Genomic DNA, 23,905 nt, shown 5'->3' with positions numbered 1-23,905 from the left:
ATTCTGTTGGGCTGAGAATGGACTCAGTATTACAAGCTCTACCAAAGATAGGAAAGCCACCAAGCAGTATGCAAAGTCCCACCTTCAGCATTAAGTCACCGTTAAGCCCAGTGTATAAACAGATAAGGTATTAGTGAAGGACAACATACAACACCATCCATACGCCATATGTTCTGGTATAGGACAACGGCCTCGGAAATCACATAAGATACAATGTTTAAAAAACATTACATTTCAGAGTTTTTCCCCGTATGGACACACTTCGCAAAAAAACTACAGAGTGAGGAGTTAATCACAACAGATTGTGTATACTAAGCACGTCAGAAATACAGTTGTGTACAGGAAACAAATTTTCATTTCTACTGCATGATTTAAATCAGATATTTAAAACTCCCACCTGGTTTCAGAATCGTGTGGATGTCATGTGGGACACAAGCCAGCTTGGAGTGCACGTCGCCTACAACAAGCTCAAGTGGGAGGCCATATAGAAATTACAAGGGGAGCGCACAGTGAAATGGTTGGAATTTTCCATTCTGATCAAGGGGTGGACATCCCCCCCCGACAAGAGAACAAACTACCTTATGGAATGTTCCTTCGATGCAGTTGATTTAATGAGTGGCATTCCCGAGTAATTCCAGGAGAGATCACTGGAAAGCCCCGTAACGGTCAGGGTGTTTCGAATTTCAACAACCCCTGTTACTAACAGACTCTTCCTGCTGACTAATAGTTAGGGGTTTTCAGAGTAGGTGCTAGTAAACAGTGTATCACAGTGATCAGCTACAGGTAACTGCTCAAATAAAAGGAAACACCAGTAAATGACGGTACTTATTGGCAGCTCTTATGCTGCCAATAAGGCAGCTCTTGTTGGCAGCTCTTGCTGCTTAGTTTGGCAGTTACCTGTATGCTTGCAACTGGGTAGCAGTCCAAATGGGTCTCTATGGCAACTGGGTAGCAGTCCAAATGGGTCTCTATGGCAACTGGGTAGCAGTCCAAATGGGTCTCTATGGCAACTGGGTAGCAGTCCAAATGGGTCTCTATGGCAACTGGGTAGCAGTCCAAATGGGTCTCTATGGCAACTGGGTAGCAGTCCAAATGGGTCTCTATGGCAACTGGGTAGCAGTCCAAATGGGTCTCTATGGCAACTGGGTAGCAGTCCAAATGGGTCTCTATGGCAACTGGGTAGCAGTCCAAATGGGGCTCTATAGCAACTGGTACAATCAAAATAACACTACTCAGTACTGGTATCTAAACAGCAACAAAATCACATAGCATTTTGCACTTAAACACACACGAAGACACCTTTAACTATGCACTGTAGGAAAATAACAAGGTGCATCCTCATTCATTAGACAGATACACAAAATAGTTTGTTTGGCAGTAGGTCAATGGTTTGCAACATTCAGGTGATCCTTGAGAACATAATCTTCACCTCCTGAAATGGAATCAGCCATGTTAGTCAACAAATGTAGCTAAACACTCTCCCCGGCTCTATCCCATACGCTTGCTGGCACAGACACAGTAACGTTGTTGGCTGAAATACAGTGGAAGTCCAGAGTCCATCAGAAAGACAAATACTTTTCTTTAAAAAGCATAAAAAACATGTCAGTCTATCCTCCTCTGAGCAGGGCGATTCTTGTGGTGACCACAGAAAGGCCATCGTCCTGTTTGGCTAAATAGATCCTGCAGACGCCAGGAAGAGCCTCTCTGCTCTCTATTAGGGTCCGCTCTCAGGTTTGCCAAGTGCTCCAATGGAAACAGGTTACGCTGCAGTGGCTGCTTTTGATTTGGGATGAGAGGGGCGCATAGAGGAGGATGGAAATGGTTCTCCATGCCTACAGAGAGAAATGAAAACTGTTAGTTCTACAAGTCCAGAGAGGTGAAGGTGGTTCGTTCCAAAGAGGTGAAGGTGGTTCGTTCCAAAGAGGTGAAGGTGGTTCGTTCCAGAGAGGTGAAGGTGGTTCGTTCCAGAGAGGTGAAGGTGGTTCGTTCCAGAGAGGTGAAGGTGGTTCGTTCCAAAGAGGTGAAGGTGGTTAGTTCCAGAGAAGGTGAAGGTGGTTAGTTCCAGAGAGGTGAAGGTGGTTAGTTCCAGAGAGGTGAAGGTGAAGGTGGTTTAGTTCCAGAGAGGTAAAGGTGGTTAGTTCCAGAGAGGTGAAGGTGGTTAGTTCCAGAGAGGTGAAGGTGGTTAGTTCCAGAGAGGTGAAGGTGGTTAGTTCCAGTGGTGAAGGTCAGTTCCAGAAGTGAAGGTCAGTTCCAGAAGTGAAGGTCAGTTCCAGAAGTGAAGGTCAGTTCCAGAAGTGAAGGTCAGTTCCAGAGAAGCTATTGCATTGCAGATATGGTGATAGCTTCATTAACTGGGTACTTACTTGGTAGGCAGCAGTTATAACATGCTCTTGCGGCCGTTGGTACTGGGTCCTTTTGACCTCATCTTATCCTGGACTGGCCCTGACTACAGGACAGGAAGATAACGACTGTTAGAGTTTCTACAGATACTTAGTCATTTTCATATCAAAAAGGCAGGTCATGACCTCTTCATGATAACATATGAATGGAGAGGCAGGAGTCGAAGCCAGAATTAGAACTATGTTTCTATACTGTATCATTGTATGTAACATATTTAACAGTGTTTCTGTGGGGTTCATATGAAACATGATCCCACTGCTGACAACATTTGATCCATTTGACCAGCAGCATTACTCATAACCTACGTCTTTCCATAATGACAGTGACCATATGATGGGATGGAGAGAGGAGGAATGGGACTTGCTTTAGGCTGTGGGGGTTTTTCTTGACTTTTTAACGTTGGACGAACGCACAGGTGTGGATCAATCATTCTGACGTGAAACGTTGCAGAAATGGCACGTGCTTGAAGAGCACTAGAATAACTACAGTCTGACAGCTATGGGTCATAACAGAACAATGGACATTAGAGGGTTACGCAATAGCAGTTGAGGAAATGGAATTATGTAACACGGAGGGCAGTAACATGTTTCAGCAACATACTCCTCCACCTGACTGTTCTCAGACCACGTCATGATACAATGTGTAAATCTATCATTTATTTAAAAAAATCTGTTGACTTTCGCAATTGGAGGTCATGATCACGACGGAACAGTCAGTTGTTTAGTGAGACATTTGAGTCATTTAGCAGAGCGACATACAGTAGTCCATACATTTGAGTCATTTAGCAGAGCGACATACAGTAGTCCATACATTTGAGTCATTTAGCAGAGCGACATACAGTAGTCCATACATTTGAGTCATTTAGCAGAGCGACATACAGTAGTCCATACATTTGAGTCATTTAGCAGAGCGACATACAGTAGTCCATACATTTTAGTACTGATAGCATCAACATCATGTAATAAATTCAGAAATGGACTATCACTCAGTTTAACCTACCACTTTCCATACAGTGATTTAAACAGTGACCAGACTAGTGATTGGCTAGTCTTCTGATAGTACTGTACACAGCTTTATCAATCATAGCATAACAGGTTTCAAACTAAAGTTAATATTCACATCCTACTAATAGGTGAATGAATTGAGAAACAATTCCCAGCGTTTCTACATTTCCTCCTCTCATTCCCTGTCCAACGTGACTGTATTCCGTAGGAAACCAGGCCAACATTCCTAGCGGCAGGTTGGAAGCTGCAAAGCCCAGCCCATGTTCTGAGGAGTAACACACACACACTACCTTCACAATATCTCAACACACACCAGCCCCAGTCAGTCTAGGTATCATCTCTCTTACCGGGGCCCGGCCCTCTGCCATCTCCCCAGAGCCAATGTGTGTCAAGTGGACAAAGTTTGTGGGCTCGCCGATCATGCTGCGGTCGATTTTCCTGCGCTTCTTCCTCTGGAAATAATTGAAAATATATAGAAATAGAAAATGGAGACTTAGACAGATATTATGCAATTAAGCCCAGTGGAAAAAAAGCTTTAACACACACACACACACACACACACACATTTTGTAACACACATGATCACAAGGGTTTTGATCACACATTTCACACACAACACACACACACACACACAGCCTACACCATTTTGTAACCTGAATGGGATGATCTTTGATAAGGGTTTTGATCTTCTACTTGTTATTTCATACTCAATGGCAGCAGGTCAGGACGCCTAGCGGTGGGTCAGGCAGCCTAGCGGCGGGCCAGGGTGGGTCGCCCTAGCGGCGGGTCAGGCAGCCTAGCGGTGGGTCAGGACGCCTAGCGGTGGGTCAGGCAGCCTAGCGGCGGGTCAGGCAGCCTAGCGGCGGGTCAGGAAGCCTAGCGGCGGGTCAGGACGTCTAGCGGCGGGTCAGGACGTCTAGCGGCGGGTCAGGACGCCTAGCGGCGGGTCAGGAAGCCTAGCGGCGGGTCAGGACGTCTAGCGGCGGGTCAGGACGTCTAGCGGCGGGTCAGGACGTCTAGCGGCGGTTAAGAGATTTGGGCTAGTAACTGAAAGGTCACTGGTTCGAATCCCCAAACCAGGTGAAAAATCTGCCCGATGTGCCCTTGAGCAAGGCACTTAACATGAATTCTCCTGTAAGCTGTTCTGGATAAGAGCGTCTGCTAAATGACATGAATGTAAGTGGAATGTTGAACATCCCCTTCTCTAATAGTTGTTTTATTAGAGCATGTTCAGTTCTGTCAGTGTAAGGGCATGTCATCACCTGTCAGCAGTGCTGTGAATAAGCCCCACTTGTTACAACAGGCTACGCTGGGTGCCGACAGAGATGACCCAGAACTGACAGGAATGAATGAGCCATTTCACATTAAGGATCATGACCAGTATCAATATTCTGACTGTATAGTGCAAATGCCACATAGCAATTGTTAATTTGAATAATTAGGGATTTATAAAAACTAAAAAGAATGTTAATTAAATTATACACAGGTCCAACGACATGCAGTCATTGCACTGTTATCAGAAATAAACTATTTACAAAGCAAGCCTTTCTGGGAAGTAACACTTGTTAGTATGCCACCACATGCTATACACACATTCTAGTCTGGCCTTCTCTCGTCCCAACAATAGAATAAACAAGGACCTAAAAATAAAGGAGGGAGGAGGAAGGGAGGGAAAAGAATGAGCTCAATAGCAGCACATGCCAGAAGCCCACTTCCCCTCAGAGACCCATTCATTGTTAGGGGAGGGTTCTGGAGTTACTATAGAGACATGCTGTGGAGGGATACATCTCCTTATTTGACTTAATGCCAATTCTACGACGACGACACTGACGTGACGACTACTACTACAACAATAGTTTTACAGTCCCCTTAAGGTTAAACACAAGGTGAGAGTGTATGGGTGCTTGGGACAGACTTGATATGTTCTGATCTGGTAATAGTGGAGTGTTTATTTTTATGAAGTTACACGTCTATGAGCTAGACTATAGTTGGACCCGGCCTAACCTACATCTTCTTAATCATGATTCAAGAGGTAATGTCTAATGACAGAGCAGTCTTTGTCTGGACTGAAGTCTAGCCCTCCAGATAGGCAGACCTCCGGGACTATGTGGGTCACCCACTTCAAAACAACAGAAAAGACCTGAGTCATTCCTTCTTCCACTCTCTCACCATCCACCGGACCCATTTCTCAGGCCACTGACAGGAGCAGAGGGCTCTCTTCTCACTAGTGTTGTTGACTGGCTGTAGAATCAGCTAATGATACCCATGTCATCCCATGCATCTTGAGGATCCACACCTGGCATGGCTGAACTAACTTCAACTAGTGAAGTTGTAGATATGGTGGTGTGGTCAATCTAATATCCAAACTCTTGGGAGGCAGGTAAACATCTTAAAATCAGGCAAACCCTTAATCTTGACCCATTGACCTTGGAGCTGTAAAAGCAGGGCTAGCACGGCAGCTAAAAAGTTACTGTGTTCCAGTCATTTCTCAGAAGGGACAAACTCACCGGTGGAGGTTTGGCCACCACGCAGCAGCCAATCTTGTGCCAGAACTCGCTCATCCCTACTGTGCTGCTGCTTTTCTCTGAGTGGGTCCGGAGGCCCTGGTTCTCTGGACGCCCTGCAGGCAGAGGAGGACGTGTTGGAGAACAAGAACGCTGCTTAGGGTGGAATGGTGAGGGCGTTGCAACCAGTCCAGTCCCCGAAAAATGATGGGTGTCCCCCAAGGCTCAGTGCCAAGTCCGGTTCTATTCCTTTCTCTTAACGTTTAGAATGTCACCTCTTCCCTCTCACTGAATCCTGTGGATGCTCGTCTCCCCAGATGTCCACTGCCTCAGGTACTGTAGGGCCTGTTGAGTCAAAACCAGATTCCATTAGTTGAATGCTGACAAGGCATAGGAAGTGAAACTATCTCCACCTGCTAGAATAGCACAATCAATTCAGATACAATATTATGGGCATGTTAATTTCTACATTTCAGCATCCCCATGCCAAATAGGCCTACATCTCTACAGGCCTATTTGCTGTCAGTCAACATGCATCCACCACACACTTGCTCATCACTTCCTGTCTGTGACAGTCATGCAAGACAAGGGATTCACGCTGCAGGGGCAAGGGACTTCCTGTCATAATGGCAACACCCACTGAAAGATCAGGACCCGGGTCAACTGTCCCTCAGAAAAGAGCTGCAGGCATATTACGGGGATTCTCTCCTCCATCCAGTCACCGTTAACACTATTCAACTGTCACCAAATCCTTATCTAATGTAAGCTACATTGACCAGTCAGTCTTACAAACGGATTTGATTCAGGATTGAAAGACAGACATTTAGGACTGTGACATACAAGACCTAAGAGCCCTGTGCAACATGATGGTTTCAATAGGAGATTGATTAATAATTAAACTTTTATTTTGATTAAAGTCATCAGTATTAGCACTGAATTCAACTAGGTTGAGTAAGATCTGAACTATGCTTTGATGTACTGGTAATCATATTAGTTCAAAGTGTTATAAAATACTGGTAAATGACCAGACAAGGACATTCTTTCCCCAAACGAGTACCTACCCCCTTGCATCTTTGTAAAACAAAACAAAAATAGAGGTGAAAGAACGAGGTTTGGGTATACTGTTTCTCTATACAGACCGAACTCGACTTTGAACCAGGAGATCAAGGTAAAGGTAGTGTGTGTGAGAGAGTGAGAGTGAGTGAGGGAGTGAGGGAGAGAGTGAGTGAGGGAGTGAGTGAGGGAGAGAGTGAGAGTGAGTGAGTGAGAGAGTGAGTGAGTGAGTGAGAGTGAGTCAGGGAGAGAGTGAGTGAGAGAGTGAGTGAGAGGTGAAAATGTGTAGCATATGTAGATCTCCAGCTTTTTAACTGTAGGTCTACTTAAAGATGTCTGGCCTGAGAACAACACCGGCCATTGATTTACAGTGTTCTGTTATAGCCTCAATTCAACAGGGCTACAGGCATGTTAAATAAAACTGAGTGACTATCCAATTGAATATCCTGAAAAGAGATGGTCATTGAACGTGTATTAATGTGATTTTTAAAGAGTAGGGACATTGAATGTAGCCTAATTCTCAAATGAACACTCTCAATATGTTCTATTGAGGCATTATGTTTGTCATCCAGTACGCCACCGTCTCGACGGAAACATCTGTAAGGCAACAACGTAAGTAACATCTGCATTTAACATTTTACTAACGAAAAACACTGACGCGAGTTCTCAACCCAAAAACCGCTCACTCAATCCAGTCACTCCGAAATTAGCATAGCAATACATCTACATCTAGATCCCTGCCACAATTAAACAACCAATTTCAACCAATTTGCCTTTACCGTAACATCAGTATGGAATCCGCTTTCTCCCTCAAACGAACATGATATCTTTAAAACGGTCAGCTCACGAGTCGAGATGTGGTAAAGTAAAACGTCTCCTATGTTCTGCGGTAGGCTACACTCCTCGTCCTCAGGCTTTTACGGTGGCAGAACTATAGCGCCACAACTGGAAGAAAATCAACAGGCCAATGAAAGCATTGCACAATCTGGGATATTTTCTGCTACGCTGCAACCTGGTCTCAGAGCATTTCGTATGACTCTGTACATAAATATGAGATTCTTAATTTAGTATGGTATGTTATGTTTCGTATGGTATGTATTAATTTGTGAATGTCCATCACCCATTTCGTATGATATGTTACGAATTACAAATTGTATTATATGTTACGAATTTGCAAAACAAACTATATGTTAAGAATTAGTAAAACGTATGATATGTTACAAATTATAGCCAGGTGGCGAGCTGGCTAGCTGGCTAACGTTAGCTAGGCTAGGAGTTAGGTGTTGGGGTTAAGTTTAGGAGTTAGGGTTAGGGTTAGGTTAGCTACGGTTAGGGTAAGGGGAAGGGTTAGCTAACATGCTAAGTACATTACATTACCAAAATTATGTGGACACCTGCTTGTTGAACATCTCATTCCAAAATAATGGACATTAATCCCCACTTTGCTGCTATAACAGCCTCCACTCTTCTAGGAAGGCTTTCCATTAGATGTTGGAACATTGCTGCGGGGACTTGCTTCCATTCATCCACAAGAGCATTAGTGAGGTCAGGCACTGATGTTAGGAAATTAGGCCTGGCTCGCAATTGGCATCCAATTCATCCCAAAGGTGTTCGATGGGGGTGAGGTCAGCGCTCTGTGCAGGCCAGTCAAGTTCTGTGCAGGCCAGTCAAACTTTACAGTTGTTACTATGCATTGGGAAGGTAGCATTCTCCTGGTATCGGCCAAACCCAGATTTGTCCGTCGGACTGCCAGGTGATGAAGCGTAATTTATCACTCCAGAGAAAGCATTTCCACTGCTCCAGAGTTCAATGGCTCTGAGCTTTACACTACTCCAGCTGACACTTGGCATTGCAGATGGTAATCTCAGGCTTGTGTGCGGCTGTTCAGCCATGGAAACCCATTTAGTGAAGCTCTCGGCGAACAGTTCTTGTGCTGACATTGCTTCCAGAGGCAGTTTGGAATTCGGTGGTGAGTGTTGCAACTGAGGACAGACAATTTTTAAGCTTACGCGATTCAGCACTTGGCGGTCCCATGGTGTAGTTGCTAGTAGATTAAAATTAGCTAATTAGCTAAAATGCTAAAGTTGTCCGTGATGATATTCAAACTCTCAACCTTTGGGTTGCTAGACTTTCACGTTATACACCCACCCATCCATCCAGCCCTACCAACCATCCTACTTTAAATAACCATATGTCTTATGTAACCATACCAAACATAATATATCATACTCATCTGAGCATCCCGGATTTACTTTTACTATGTTACGTCTAGTCTATGAGACCAGACTGCAATGCAAGGCTCATTTCAATTTAGGTCTTTCTACAGTGCATTCGGGTAGTAGTCCCCTTGACCTTTTCCACATTCTAAAATTGATTAAATGGTGGGTTCACCTTCCAACAGGACAACGACCCTAAGCACACAGCCAAGACAACGCAGGAGAGCTTCAGGACAAGTCTCTGAATGTCCTTGAGTGGCCCAGCCAGAACCCGGACTTGAACCCGATCAAACATCTCTGGAGAGACCTGAAAATAATTGTGCAGCAATGCTCCCCATCCAACCTGGCAGAGCTTGAGAGGATTTGCAGAGAAGAATGGGAGAAACTTCCCAAATACAGGTGTGCCACGCTTGTAGCGTCATACTTAAGAAGACGCAAGCCTGTAATCTCAGCCAAAGGTGCTTCAACAAAGTACTGAGAAAAGGGTCTGAATACTTATGTAAATGTGATATTTACATTTTTTTTTTTGTAATACATTTCTAAGCCAGTTTTTGCTTTGTCATTATGTATTATTGTGTGCAGATTGAGGGGGAAAAAAACTATTTAATTAATTTTAGAATAAGGCTGTAACATAACAAAATGTGGAAAAAGTCATTGACTATATTGTTGAAGAATATGACTTAGGTTAGTTAGCCAGCCTACAGATGTCTCATACAACTCCGTTCCACGTTAGAAGAGAATAGAGTATACGTGTTGTCTTCTGGTCAAATGCCTTGTCATGAGAATTGAGACTAAAACTCCCTATCCCAAACAGGCCTTCACATCAGAAGGCTCTTCACTGACACCTGGTGAAATAAAAGGATATAATGAACGGGAGACGAGAGGTTTCCTATTACCATAGGAACAAGAGTAAACACGGAAGTTAATACAGTAGGCTATGGATGTTTTAAACTGGTGGAAATAGCCAACACCTATCTGCAAACAGGTGAGTTTGTTTGACAAAGTGGCAATAGTGAAATAGAATAAGCTAGCCAGGACTCTGCTTTCAGTAATCCTACACTGTAACATGTGCGACGTGCTGCTATCTGACTCTGTCTCCCCTGTAAATTATGTATTTATTTATTTTCATCTGAATTTGGCAAACGTGCATAAAATAAGGAAAAGCAACATATTTGTGTTTTGCTGAATTTTGCAGTTAATTCTCCTGTAAGAATCCCGCAACAAGATGCCCAAGTTTGAGGAGCTAGAAGCCCATTCATCCTGCCGTGTCCACTGCCCCTCCACTCCTATAACTCCTGTCCCCAGCAACCTGATTGCCAAAAGATACAGCATCCTACAGAGATTGGGCAGAGGGAGTTTTAGCACTGTTTACCTCGTTCAAGACACTAGAGCAAGGGATGGGGAGAAACTGTGAGTATGCCTCCTGCTGTTGTCCTGCGCTGCTCTTCACATGTCAACTGCCCAGTGCCCACCTTGCCCTCTATTAGAAATGGGTCAACATCTTTCATATTGCTTACATCTCTCCAATCCTTTTAGATAAGTGTGTTGGGGGTCGAGACCAATGACTAGGAGTGTAGGGGTGGTTCCTCTACCGATGGTGCTCAATTAAAACAGCGGTTCTGTGTTCATCCTCTGGGTGGCAGCATTAGCCTGTGTATACAGATGCCTGAGAGCACCTCACATCTCTTCTCTTCCCCTCTCTCTTCTCTCTCTCTCCCTCCCTCATCATATCCCCATGCATGGGGGAGAGAATGTTTGCTCTGAGCAGCTGGCTCTGTGCTAATCAAACACATTTTAGATTTTATTAGGATCCCCATTAGCTGACACAAATGGTGACAGCTAGTCTTCCTGGGGTCTGATACATAATGGGAAAGACATTATGGACAAAAATACTTTACAGTTTACATACATTTAAAAACATTAGCGTTGACATGACAGACTTAAAAAATGTAACTGCATTACATTGAACTACATTGCAGAACCCAAGGCATTATCTGGATGAACTAGAGACTCAACATGAAGAGTTGTCATTCTGAACTGAGTTTAATTGAATCCACTATAATAACTATATTCATCCACTGTCTGGAACATATACTGTAGAGTTACAACATCAGCGTATGTCTATTAATCCAATAGGCTTTGATGGACTGCTTTTCCCACACAAGTCTGTACATACATGTAGCAGTGTGTGTGTGTCGGTGACGGTGTGTGTGTGTGTGGGGAGGGGGGTGTATGGGTCTGTGTGTATGTGTGTGTGTGTCGGTGTGTGTGTGTGTTTGTGGGGGGTGGTGTATGGGTCTGTGTGTGTGTCTGTGTCTGTGTGTGTGTGTGTCGGTGTGTGTGTCGGTGTGTGTGTGTGTGCCAGTCATGTTTACCTCCTGACCTTGACATAACAAACTCCTGCCTTACTGTTCAAATACTGACCGCCCAAATCAAAACAGCACCAGGAGTTCATCTACTATGTCTATAAATACACATGTTTGGATAAGCCTAAATAAGCACTGCAAGCACACAATGGTCTCACGTCAAAGGACATACATGATGAAACTGGGTCTTGCCTAACCAGCATTGAAGCATGATGCCTGCTGGCACAGTCCAGCAAGCCGGGCCCAGAGTCCCGTGCCTCTGAGCACACAGATGCCACAGCAGGTACGCTTGGCTCCTGGGCAAGTATCAAGCCCCTGCAAGGTGCCAGACAGTAGGCTCTTTGGCATTTCATGCGTGTGCTGCATTCATAGGGTCTCAGTCATTAAGGAGAGCGTGGAAGTAGCCCATCTTTAATCATGGGCCAGAATCCAATCGTTGCAGATGGCAGATTTGAATTGGAAAAAGTCCTCACTTTCATTCTCTGTCTCTCTGCCACACACGCACGCACGCACGCACGCACGCACGCACACACACACACACACACACACACACACACACACACACACACACACACACACACACACACACACACACACACACACACACACACACACACACACACACACACACACACACACACACACACACACACACACACACACACACACACACACCATGCCCTCCTTCCCACTCAACACCTCATCACATCTAGATTTCAAAGAAATGGAGGGAATGGGATTACCATCCTTCCACCCAGAGAGTAAAGAGAGGGAGTGAGAGATAGTGAGTAAAGAGAAAGAAAGACAGAAATGGAGGAATGGGACTACCATCCTTCTACCCAGAATAAAGAGAGGGAGTGAGAGATAGTGAGTAAAGAAAGAGAATGGAGGGAGATAGTGAGTAAAGAAAGACAGAAATGGAGGGAATGGGACTACCATCCTTCTACCCAGAAAATAAAGAGAGGGAGTGAGAGATAGTGAGTAAAGAAAGACAGAATGGAGGGAGATAGTGAGTAAAGAAAGACAGAAATGGAGGGAATGGGACTACCATCCTTCCACCCAGAGAGTAAAGAGTAAAGAGAGGGAGTGAGAGATAGTGAGTAAAGAAAGACAGAAATGGAGGTAATGGTACTACCATCCTTCCACCCAGAGGGTAAAGAGAGGGAGTGAGAGATAGTGAGTAAAGAAAGACAGAAATGGAGGGAATGGGACTACCATCCTTCTACCCAGAGAATAAAGAGAGGGAGTGAGAGATAGTGAGTAAAGAAAGACAGAAATGGAGGGAATGGGACTACCATCCTTCCACCCAGAGAGTAAAGAGAGGGAGTGAGAGATAGTGAGTAAAGAAAGACAGAAATGGAGGGAATGGGACTACCATCCCTCTACCCAGAGAGTAAAGAGAGGGAGTGAGAGATAGTGAGTTAAGAAAGACAGAAATGGAGGGAGATAGTGAGGTAAAAAAGGGAAAGAGGGAGACATACCCTTTTCAGAGAATGCAGCACCAATTAGTTATGGCACGTAGAGGCAAGAGACAACATGCCACGGGTCATTACACCCACGCTCCAGGCTCAGGGCAAGGCTTTCAACTTGTTACCACAGCCCAGCGGTGCCCACTAACCCCCTGACCCACCACACACTGGCACAGCACTGCCACTCAAAACCCCTGCCATTCACAGGGCAGACAGCTCACCTCACTCACAGTACACGTTAGCAACTTAGCTACTACCAGGGAGGGAGGGAGAGTTCTCTAAATGGTTTTTGTAGTCCAGATGAAATCCACTAAACATCTGAAATGAAATCCCTATCTTTTTGGGGGAATAATTACACTAGCGTAACTCTTTTATAGCCAGATGTATAAAGAGTGCTGGCCAAGGGGCTGTATTTAGGATAACAAAGCTGTATAGTTATTAGACCGATCATAGAGCATCTGCTTCATACAATTCCTCCCTTCCTGTGTGCGCGCGCGTGTGTGTGTGTGTGTGTGTGTGTGTGTGTGTGTGTGTGTGTGTGTGTGTGTGTGTGTGTGTGTGTGTGTGTGTGTGTGTGTGTGTGTGTGTGTGTGTGTGTGTGTGTGAGTGAGTGCAGAACGTATTCTTAAGCAGTTTGAACTTCTGAGTCACTGCCTGAATTGGCTCTGTTCTGCCCATTGTAGCATATGGCTCCAGCTTAACAGATGCTGTGGTATTTCTATTCTGACTCATTACGACTCCGCTAAACAGTCAAATGAGCCCTCCAACAACTGATTGTCAGTTAGCTGCATTCAAGCTATATTTGAGATATATAGAGATATATGTGCCAAGGATGCATTTAAAGCAGTGCATTCACATACAGTATACACATTCATTTCTCACATTTTTCCCAGATCATATGACTGCAGATTGTGGGTTGGTGTTGGAAGCCACAGCCTTTCCCTTACTGAAGACATCAGGCATCACCAGCCCCTCTGCAGTAAAAATACATATCAAATCGTCATCTGCTATGATGATCAATGTTATCACTCTGCTCATTGATCACACCTGCTTTGAGCAAGAGGAGTTTCTGAACGTCTGATGTTGGTTCCCCTGGGGCAGGGTGTCAAACTCATTCCATGGATGGCCTAGTGTCTGTGGGTTTTTGTTTTTTCTTTTCAATTAAGGCCTAGACAACCAGTTGAGAGGAGTTCCTCACTAATGTGTGAACAGAATTCAACAATCAAGTACAAAAACCTGCAGAAACTCAGCCCTCCGTGGAATGAGCTTGACATGTGTGCCTGGGGGATTGATTCTGTTACCTGGACTGTCCATCAGACAGACACATCCACACTGAGAGACGACTGATAGCTTTCCTTTCCTCGTCACGTGAGACCAGTGTCAGTCAGGCTACTGTCTATCACATGCAATGATGACTCGTGTGTGTGTGTGTGTGTGTGTGTGTGTGGGGGGGGGGTTCTGAATTAATTTATTTTATCCAGCCAGAATTCCTCCTGGACTTGCAGAAGCCAGTCACTCATGACTTCTGGTTTTTGCTTCCCTTCTTGGCACTGAAGCAGGTAGCTATGCACATAGCAAGAAATGATTTTTAAATTGACATTTTGTTGAGCACAGTAGAGTAGGTAACCATTTTTGGTTCCAGGTAAGGACCCTTCTTGGTTCCAGGTAGAACTCTTTTGGGTTCAATATTCAAAAATGGTTCTACCTGGAACCAAATGGGTTCTACTTGGAACCAAAGGGGTTCTAGTACTACCTGGAACCAAAAGGGGTTCTTCAAAGGTTTCTCCTGTGGAAACAGCAGAAGAACCTTTTTTGGCTCTAGATAGCACCTTTTTGTCTAAGAGTGTACATGTGTCATACACATCCAGTGTGCTTCGTGACGTTATTGACTTATTCTGGTCAACAAGCCCATCAAGCTGACCTCTATTCCACTGTAGAATCACATACAGAAGATGGCTTTGAACAAGAAGGACATTAAAAAGAGCAGACTTCAAGGCTACAACAGAGAGAGCTGCCTCGGGGAAACAGTTGGTTCACATCAGCCCAGGACAAATGGCCTTGTCTTCTTCCCCTTTATTAAGAATCTCCTCCTTATCGTTTCATTCCAACGTTAAAATAATTCACTCTGAATGAGGAGCGATGTGTTCTTCTGCCTGTTTCGAAAACAAGAGGCAGCCAAGATTGTCAGAAATAGTTTCCCCCCTTATTTGTTTATTCATTTAGTTTCCCCCACCCATTCACTTAGTGTGTGCAGCATTCTGGGAAAATAACAATTGCTCCTTCGGTTCGCTTAGCTGTCAACAGTTACTGTAAATGTTCCCCATCCAAAACGTGTGTATTGAGTGTTTGTAAACACAGTCATTACTAACAATGATGGTCTTGTCTAGATGGTTTATTGTGTGCTTACTATACTAATTACAAAGTCACAGCTGATGTGCAATCAGTACCAAGTCATAATTGTATAATGCACACATATCTAATTCATTACCAGCACCTACCAGCAGGCTGTTGGAGTCCATCTCCAGTGTGTAAATCAGTATCAGCCAATAGCGGGATACTTCTTGCTGAAGCAAACACACTAGTTAAATGACGACCAGCTGACGTTTCTGTCCCTGCATACTTGAGCTGTGTGTACCCGCTAGCTCAATAAGTGCTTCTGTACCTTTTGGGAAGAATTACGGAGGTGAGGACAAACAGCTTGGTAATATTTCCTTCTGGGCTGTGGATAGATGTGGTTGGCAGCACCCAAGCCTCTCGCCTCTCACACTCTCCCTCGCCTCGCCCATCACCACACATCCATTTATCCCACCACTCATTTCCCTGCAATGAGGTCTTTCACTTGGAAAAGAGCAATATACGGACGGTACTGATGTGGATAGAACGTTTTTAAAGGCTCAACAAATTAAATTTAATTAGAAGTCAAATCAGAAAAAAGAAGCCCTGGTTGATTATCAGGGACTGACTGACTGACTGACTGACTGACTGACTGACTGACTGACTGACTGAGTGACTGACTGAGTGACTGACTGACTGAGTGACTGACTGATTGACTGACTGACTGACTGAGTGACTGATTGACTGACTGACTGACTAACTGACTGAGTGACTGACTGACTGACTGAGTGAGTGACTGACTGACTGACTGACTGACTGACTGACTGACTGACTGAGTGACTGACTGACTGACTGACTGACTGACTGACTGAGTGACTGACTGACTGACTGATTGACTGAGTGACTGACTGACTGACTGAGTGACTGACTGACTGAGTGACTGAGTGACTGAGTGACTGACTGACTGACTGAGTGACTGACTGACTGACTGACTGACTGACTGACTGAGTGAGTGAGTGAGTGACTGACTGACTGACTGACTGACAGTGAGTGACTGACTGACTGACTGACTGACTGAGTGACTGACTGACTGACTGACTGACTGACTGACTGACTGACTGACTGACTGACTGACTGACTGAGTGACTGACTGACTGACTGAGTGACTGACTGACTGACTGACTGACTGACTGACTGTGACTGACTGACTGACTGACTGACTTACTGACTGACTGAGTGACTGACTGACTGACTGACTGACTGACTGACTGAGTGAGTGCTTCCAGGTGTATTTGTGGTGGTGTGGCCAGTGGATCAGAGATGGTCAGGTCTCCCCTCTCCCTTCAGATCTTTGCTGCCTACATGGATCCCTCTCCCATCGACTCTATCATGTCCTCTCCCCTCTCCCTCCTCCTTCTCCCCTCGACTCTATCGCCTCTCCCCTGACCCCGCCTCTCTCCCCTCACCAGTTCTTGTATAACTTATGTCATGGACTTATAGTTACCAGCTTGCAAGTTACCCTCAACTCTCTTTATTATCCCTCTCCCCTATCCCTCTCCCATTGTTTTCTCCCCTCCTTCTCCCCTCGACTCTATCTCCCTCATCCCTCTCCCCTCATCCCTCTCCCCTCGCTTCTTCCCTCCACTCTCTCGCCTCTCCCCTCTCCCCTCATCCCTCTCCCATCGACTCTTATCGCCTCTCACCTCTCCCCTCCTCCTTCTCCCCTCTCCTCTCTCCCCTCTCACCTCTCCCCTCTCGCCTCTCCCCTCTCCCCTCCTTCCTCTCCCCTCTCGCCTCTCTCCCTTCTCCCCTCTCGCCTCTCACCTCCCTCTCCCCTCCTCCCTCTCCCATCTCCCCTCCTCCCTCTCCCCTCTCCCCCTCCCCTTGCCTCTCTCCCCTCTCACCTCTTGCTTCTCTCCCCTCTCGCTCCTCTCCCCTATCACCTCTAGCTCCCTCTCTATATCCCCTCCTCCCTCTCCCCCTTTCCCCCTCCCCTCGTTTCCCCTCTCACCTCTTGCTTCAGATCCCCTTATATATACTGTCACCTCTCCCCCTCACCCCCTCTCCTCCTCACCTCTCCCCCGCCCCTCGTCCCTCTCCTGTCTCCCCTACACATCTCCTCTCTCCCCTCTCCCCTCTCCCCTCGCCCCTCTCTCCTCTCACCTCTGCCCTTGAAATTTGAATTTCTGGAATCCATCAGGACATGTACATCTGTTTGGGTTCATTCTTCATGTTAACAGTGAGACAGACAACATTTTCAACATATACCTGTAAATCTTTGTAGTGATTTCTCATCTTGTTTTTCAGACTGTCATCACCTTGTTACATCAGCTAGTGATGTGGCCATTAGAACCATAGGAATGATACCAATGGTTTATTCCCCAGGATGAAAGTGTGTGTGTGTGCATGGTATGCGTGCGTGTGTATGGATACTGTATATATGTGTGTGTCCCTCCCCACTGTTCCAGGATTATACCAATGTGATCCAACAAACAGAGACAATAAGAGAATCTGGACACGCTACTAAGTTATTCCCTGCAGGAACGGCTCATGAGTAATGTGATGTTCATGCCGCACTAACCCCTGTCCTATGAGATTGAATGGAGGACTTTCTCTGAATTCTGAATGCCCTCTGCTGCAATGTGATATTTTGAGGGAGACAGAACAATGTGATATTATTAGGTAGACAGAACAATGTGATATTATGAGGGAGACAGAACAATGATCATAAGGGAGACAGAACAATGTGACATTATGATACAGACAGAAAAATGTGATATTATGAGGGAGACAGAACAATGTGATATTATGAGGGAGACAGAACAATGTGATATTATAGAACAATGTGATATTATGAGGGAGACAGAACAATGTGATATTATGAGGGAGACAGAACAATGTGATATTTTGAGGGAGACAGAACAATGTGATATTATGAGGGAGACAGAACAATGTGATATTATGAGGGAGACAGAACAATGTGATATAGAACAGTGTGATATTATGAGGGAGACAGAACAATGTGATATTATGAGGGAGACAGAACAATGTGATATTATGAGGGAGACGGAACAATGTGATATTATGAGGGAGACAGAACAATGTGATATTATGAGGGAGACAGAACAATTGCATAAAACAAAAAGCAAAAAATGAAGCACTGAGTCACATAGACACATTTTTATATACTAAATCCATACTCTCAGTTATTTTTAATTCACCAATCGTATTTATATTTCTGCTCAATTACCTTCTGTGACATAATATGCTAAATGTGTAGAAACACAAAGGCATGGTGAAGTCGGCTGTTTGTTTGTTACATAACCAATGTGCCATTGAATGGCGCCCCTGCCAGCCTGCCTCTGGCTAGAAGGAGTCATCTATTCTAGAGGCTCCATGTCACACCAACAGATGTGAGTCCTTCTGTGCCATTCTCTGGTCCTCTACGTCCCTTCAACCAGCCCAAGATCCAAATAAGAAATGGACCATTCTCCCGTGACCCAAATCGTCCTCCAACGACCCAAATGAAGATGAAATAGTGTGTGATTATAGACACATTCTGATAACTCGTGACCCACTTGCCCAGGCCCCACTTTGGGCCCAGGCCCATCATTGAAGAAACCCTGCTCTACGTCAATCTCTGCCACCAAGGACAAGGCCACTAAACTGCAAACAATTTATCGTATCATACTGTACATACCGTTAAAAAACGTTTTTAAAAAGAATAGAAACTGATAACTGGCTCAGGCCAGGTGATAATATCTAATGAAGCACTGTATATGGAGGGGGATTTTGAATGACCCATTTATCACAATGTTCCACCAACATCTCCACAACCAGCTGACTTCAACAGTGTTGGAAATCTCCACCAAAAGCAGTCTTAGTGTTGGAAATCTCCACAACCAGCTGACTTCAACAGTGTTGGAAATCTCCACCAACAGCTGACTTCAACAGTGTTGGAAATCTCCACAACCAGCTGACTTCAACAGTGTTGGAAATCTCCTCAACCAGCTGACTTCAACAGTGTTGGAAATCTCCACCAACAGCGGTCGTAGACAGTGTTGGAAATCTCCTCAACCAGCTGACTTCAACAGTGTTGGAAATCTCCTCAACCAGCTGACTTCAACAGTGTTGGAAATCTCCACAAACAGCAGTCGTAGACAGTGTTGGAAATCTCCTCAACCAGCTGACTTCAACAGTGTTGGAAATCTCCACAAACAGCAGTCGTAGACAGTGTTGGAAATCTCCACCAACAGCTGACTTCAACAGTGTTGGAAATCTCCACAACCAGCTGACTTCAACAGTGTTGGAAATCTCCTCAACCAGCTGACTTCAACAGTGTTGGAAATCTCCACCAACAGCGGTTGTAGACAGTGTTGGAAATCTCCTCAACCAGCTGACTTCAACAGTGTTGGAAATCTCCTCAACCAGCTGACTTCAACAGTGTTGGAAATCTCCACAAACAGCAGTCTTAGACAGTGTTGGAAATCTCCACAAACAGCAGTCGTAGACAGTGTTGGAAATCTCCACAAACAGCAGCCTTAGTGTTGGAAATCTCCACAAACAGCAGTCTTAGTGTTGGAAATCTCCCTCAAACAGCAGCCTTAGTGTTGGAAATCTCCACAAACAGCAGCCTTAGTGTTGGAAATCTCCACAAACAGCAGTCGTAGACAGTGTTGGAAATCTCCACAAACAGCAGTCATAGACAGTGTTGGAAATCTCCACAAACAGCAGTCGTAGACAGTGTTGGAAATCTACACAAACAGCAGTCTTAGTGTTGGAAATCTCCACAAACAGCAGTCTTAGACAGTGTTGGAAATCTCCACAAACAGCAGTCGTAGACAGTGTTGGAAATCTCCACAAACAGCAGTCTTAGTGTTGGAAATCTCCACAAACAGCAGTCATAGACAGTGTTGGAAATCTCCACAAACAGCAGTCTTAGACAGTGTTGGAAATCTCCACAAACAGCAGTCGTAGACAGTGTTGGAAATCTCCACAAACAGTGGTCGTAGACAGTGTTGGAAATCTCCTCAACCAGCTGACTTCAACAGTGTTGGAAATCTCCTCAACCAGCTGACTTCAACAGTGTTGGAAATCTCCACAAACAGCAGTCTTAGACAGTGTTGGAAATCTCCACAAACAGCAGTCTTAGTGTTGGAAATCTCCACAAACAGCAGCCTTAGTGTTGGAAATCTCCACAAACAGCAGTCTTAGTGTTGGAAATCTCCACAAACAGCAGCCTTAGTGTTGGAAATCTCCACAAACAGCAGTCGTAGACAGTGTTGGAAATCTCCACAAACAGCAGTCGTAGACAGTGTTGGAAATCTCCACAAACAGCAGTCTTAGTTTTGGAAATCTCCACAAACAGCAGTCATAGACAGTGTTGGAAATCTCCACAAACAGCAGTCTTAGACAGTGTTGGAAATCTCCACAAACAGCAGTCGTAGACAGTGTTGGAAATCTCCACAAACAGCAGTCATAGACAGTGTTGGAAATCTCCACAAACAGCAGTCGTAGACAGTGTTGGAAATCTACACAAACAGCAGTCTTAGTGTTGGAAATCTCCACAAACAGCAGTCTCGCCCCTTAGACAGTGTTGGAAATCTCCACAAACAGCAGTCGTAGACAGTGTTGGAAATCTCCACAAACAGCAGTCTTAGTGTTGGAAATCTCCACAAACAGCAGTCATAGACAGTGTTGGAAATTCCACAAACAGCAGTCTTAGACAGTGTTGGAAATCTCCACAAACAGCAGTCGTAGACAGTGTTGGAAATATCCACAAACAGTGGTAACAGTGTTGGAAATCTCCTCAACCAGCTGACTTCAACAGTGTTGGAAATCTCCTCAACCAGCTGACTTCAACAGTGTTGTTCTCCACAAACAGCAGTCTTAGACAGTGTTGGAAATCTCCACAAACAGCAGTCTTAGTGTTGGAAATCTCCACAAACAGCAGCCTTAGTGTTGGAAATCTCCACAAACAGCAGTCTTAGTGTTGGAAATCTCCACAAACAGCAGCCTTAGTGTTGGAAATCTCCACAAACAGCAGTCGTAGACAGTGTTGGAAATCTCCACAAACAGCAGTCGTAGACAGTGTTGGAAATCTCCACAAACAGCAGTCTTAGTTTTGGAAATCTCCACAAACAGCAGTCATAGACAGTGTTGGAAATCTCCACAAACAGCAGTCTTAGACAGTGTTGGAAATCTCCACAAACAGCAGTCGTGACAGTGTTGGAAATCTCCACAAACAGTGGTCGTAGACAGTGTTGGAAATCTCCTCAACCAGCTGACTTCAACAGTGTTGGAAATCTCCTCAACCAGCTGACTTCAACAGTGTTGGAAATCTCCACAAACAGCAGTCTTAGACAGTGTTGGAAATCTCCACAAACAGCAGTCTTAGTGTTGGAAATCTCCACAAACAGCAGCCTTAGTGTTGGAAATCTCCACAAACAGCAGTCTTAGTGTTGGAAATCTCCACAAACAGCAGCCTTAGTGTTGGAAATCTCCACAAACAGCAGTCGTAGACAGTGTTGGAAATCTCCACAAACAGCAGCCTTAGTGTTGGAAATCTCCACAAACAGCAGTCTTAGTGTTGGAAATCTCCACAAACAGCAGTCTTAGACAGTGTTGGAAATCTCCACAAACAGCAGTCGTAGACAGTGTTGGAAATCTCCACAAACAGTGGTCGTAGACAGTGTGGAAATCTCCTCAACCAGCTGACTTCAACAATGTTGAAATCTCCTCAACCAGCTGACTTCAACAGTGTGAAATCTCCACAAACAGCAGTCGTAGACAGTGTTGGAAATCAATGCTGACTTCAACAGTGTTGGAAATCTCCACAAACAGCAGTCGGAGACAGTGTTGGAACAAACAGCTGACTTCAACAGTGTTGGAAATCTCCACAACCAGCTGACTTCAACAGTGTTGAAATCTCCTCAACCAGACTTCAACAATGTTGAAATTCCACCAACAGCGGTTGTAGACAGAAATCTCCTGTGAGCTGACTTCAACAGTGTTGGAAATCTCCTCAACCAGCTGACTTCAACAGTGTTGGAAATCAGAAACAATGTGATCTTAGACAGTGTTGGAAATCACAAACAAGTGTGACATGTTGGAAATCTCCACAAACAGCAGCCTTAGTGTTGGAAATCTCCACAAACAGCAGTCTTAGTGTTGGAAATCTCCACAAACAATTAGTGATAAATTCCACAAACAGCAGCCTTAGTGTTGAAATCACAAACAATGTGATATTATGGAAATCTCCACAAACAGCAGTCAATGTGAAATTACAAACAGCAGTCGTAGACAGAAATCAATGTGCAGTCTTAGTGTTGGAAATCTCCACAAACAGCAGTCTTAGACAGTGTTGGAAATTCCACAAACAGCAGTCGTAGACAGTGTTGGAAATCTCCATAAACAGCAGTCTTAAAATCTCCACAAACAGCAGTCATAGACAGTGTTGGAAATCTCCACAAACAGCAGTCTTAGAGTGTTGGAAATCTCCACAAACAGCAGTCAGACAGTGTTGGAAATTCCACAAACAGTGGTCGTAGACAGTGTTAAATTTCCTCAACCAGCTGACTTCAACAGTGTTGAAATCTCCTCAACCAGCTGACTTCAACAGTGTTGGAAACACAAACAGCAGTCTTAGAGAGTGAGGAAATCTCCAGAAACAGCAGTCTTAGTGTTGGAAATCTCCACAAACAGCAGCCTTAGGTTGGAAATCTCCACAAACAGCAGTCTTAGTGTTGGAAATCTCCACAAACAGCAGCCTTAGTGTTGGAAATCTCCACAAACAGCAGTCGTAGACAGTGTTGGAAATCTCCACAAACAGCAGTCGTAGACAGTGTTGGAAATCTCCACAAACAGCAGTCTTAGTTTTGGAAATCTCCACAAACAGCAGTCATAGACAGTGTTGGAAATCTCCACAAACAGCAGTCTTAGACAGTGTTGGAAATCTCCACAAACAGCAGTCGGAGACAGTGTTGGAAATCTCCACAAACAGCAGTCATAGACAGTGTTGGAAATCTCCACAAACAGCAGTCGGGAGAGGTGTTGGAAATCTACACAAACAGCAGTCTTAGTGTTGGAAATCTCCACAAACAGCAGTCTTAGACAGTGTTGGAAATCTCCACAAACAGCAGTCGTAGACAGTGTTGGAAATCTCCACAAACAGCAGTCTTAGTGTTGGAAATCTCCACAAACAGCAGCCATAGACAGTGTTGGAAATCTCCACAAACAGCAGTCTTAGACAGTGTTGGAAATCTCCACAAACAGCAGTCGTAGACAGTGTTTCTCCACAAACATAACCAATGTGACATTGAATGGAAATCCCCTCCAGCCAGCTCTTCAACAGTGTTGGAAATCATCTATCAACTCAACAGTGTTGGAAATCTCCACAAACAGCAGTCTTAGACAGTGTTGTCCACAAACAGCAGTCTTAGTGTTGGAAATCTCCACAAACAGCAGCCTTAATGTTGGAAATCTCCACAAACAGCAGTCTTAGTGTTGGAAATCTCCACAAACAGCAGCCTTAGTGTTGGAAATCTCCACAAACAAGTC

General features: G+C 44.7%; 2 protein-coding genes across 3 annotated transcripts in view; one reads left to right on the top strand and one right to left on the bottom strand.

Annotated features, from left to right (window-relative positions):
• Nucleotides 1-560: 560 nt before the first annotated feature.
• cdc42se1 (CDC42 small effector 1) lies at nt 561-7,902 on the bottom strand. Of its 2 annotated transcripts, XM_064946626.1 has the most exons (6): nt 7,741-7,902; nt 6,184-6,253; nt 5,912-6,024; nt 3,752-3,856; nt 2,364-2,446; nt 561-1,832 (listed from the first exon to the last, which is right to left on the bottom strand). In XM_064946626.1, exons 3-5 carry the CDS (start codon nt 5,963-5,965, stop codon nt 2,378-2,380), a joined length of 228 nt encoding a protein of 75 aa, XP_064802698.1. In that variant the 5' UTR covers nt 5,966-6,024; nt 6,184-6,253; nt 7,741-7,902; the 3' UTR covers nt 561-1,832; nt 2,364-2,377. The 2 variants fall into 2 exon arrangements, with proteins under 2 accessions (XP_064802698.1, XP_064802697.1); XM_064946625.1 differs by having other exon boundaries at nt 5,912-6,253.
• A 2,095-nt stretch (nt 7,903-9,997) lies between these two features.
• nek11 (NIMA-related kinase 11) overlaps nt 9,998-23,905 on the top strand; it is a 45,090-nt gene continuing 31,182 nt past the window's right edge. The window contains exons 1-2 of the mRNA XM_064945003.1: nt 9,998-10,162; nt 10,373-10,587. Of these exons, the coding sequence (XP_064801075.1) occupies nt 10,403-10,587 (185 nt within the window). The 5' untranslated portion in view covers nt 9,998-10,162; nt 10,373-10,402. The remainder of the gene's footprint in view (nt 10,163-10,372; nt 10,588-23,905) is intronic.

This window comes from Oncorhynchus masou, chromosome 29 (genome assembly GCF_036934945.1).
Source record: "Oncorhynchus masou masou isolate Uvic2021 chromosome 29, UVic_Omas_1.1, whole genome shotgun sequence".
NCBI classification, from domain to species: domain Eukaryota; kingdom Metazoa; phylum Chordata; class Actinopteri; order Salmoniformes; family Salmonidae; genus Oncorhynchus; species Oncorhynchus masou.
This window is presented reverse-complemented; position numbering and strand designations above follow the sequence as displayed.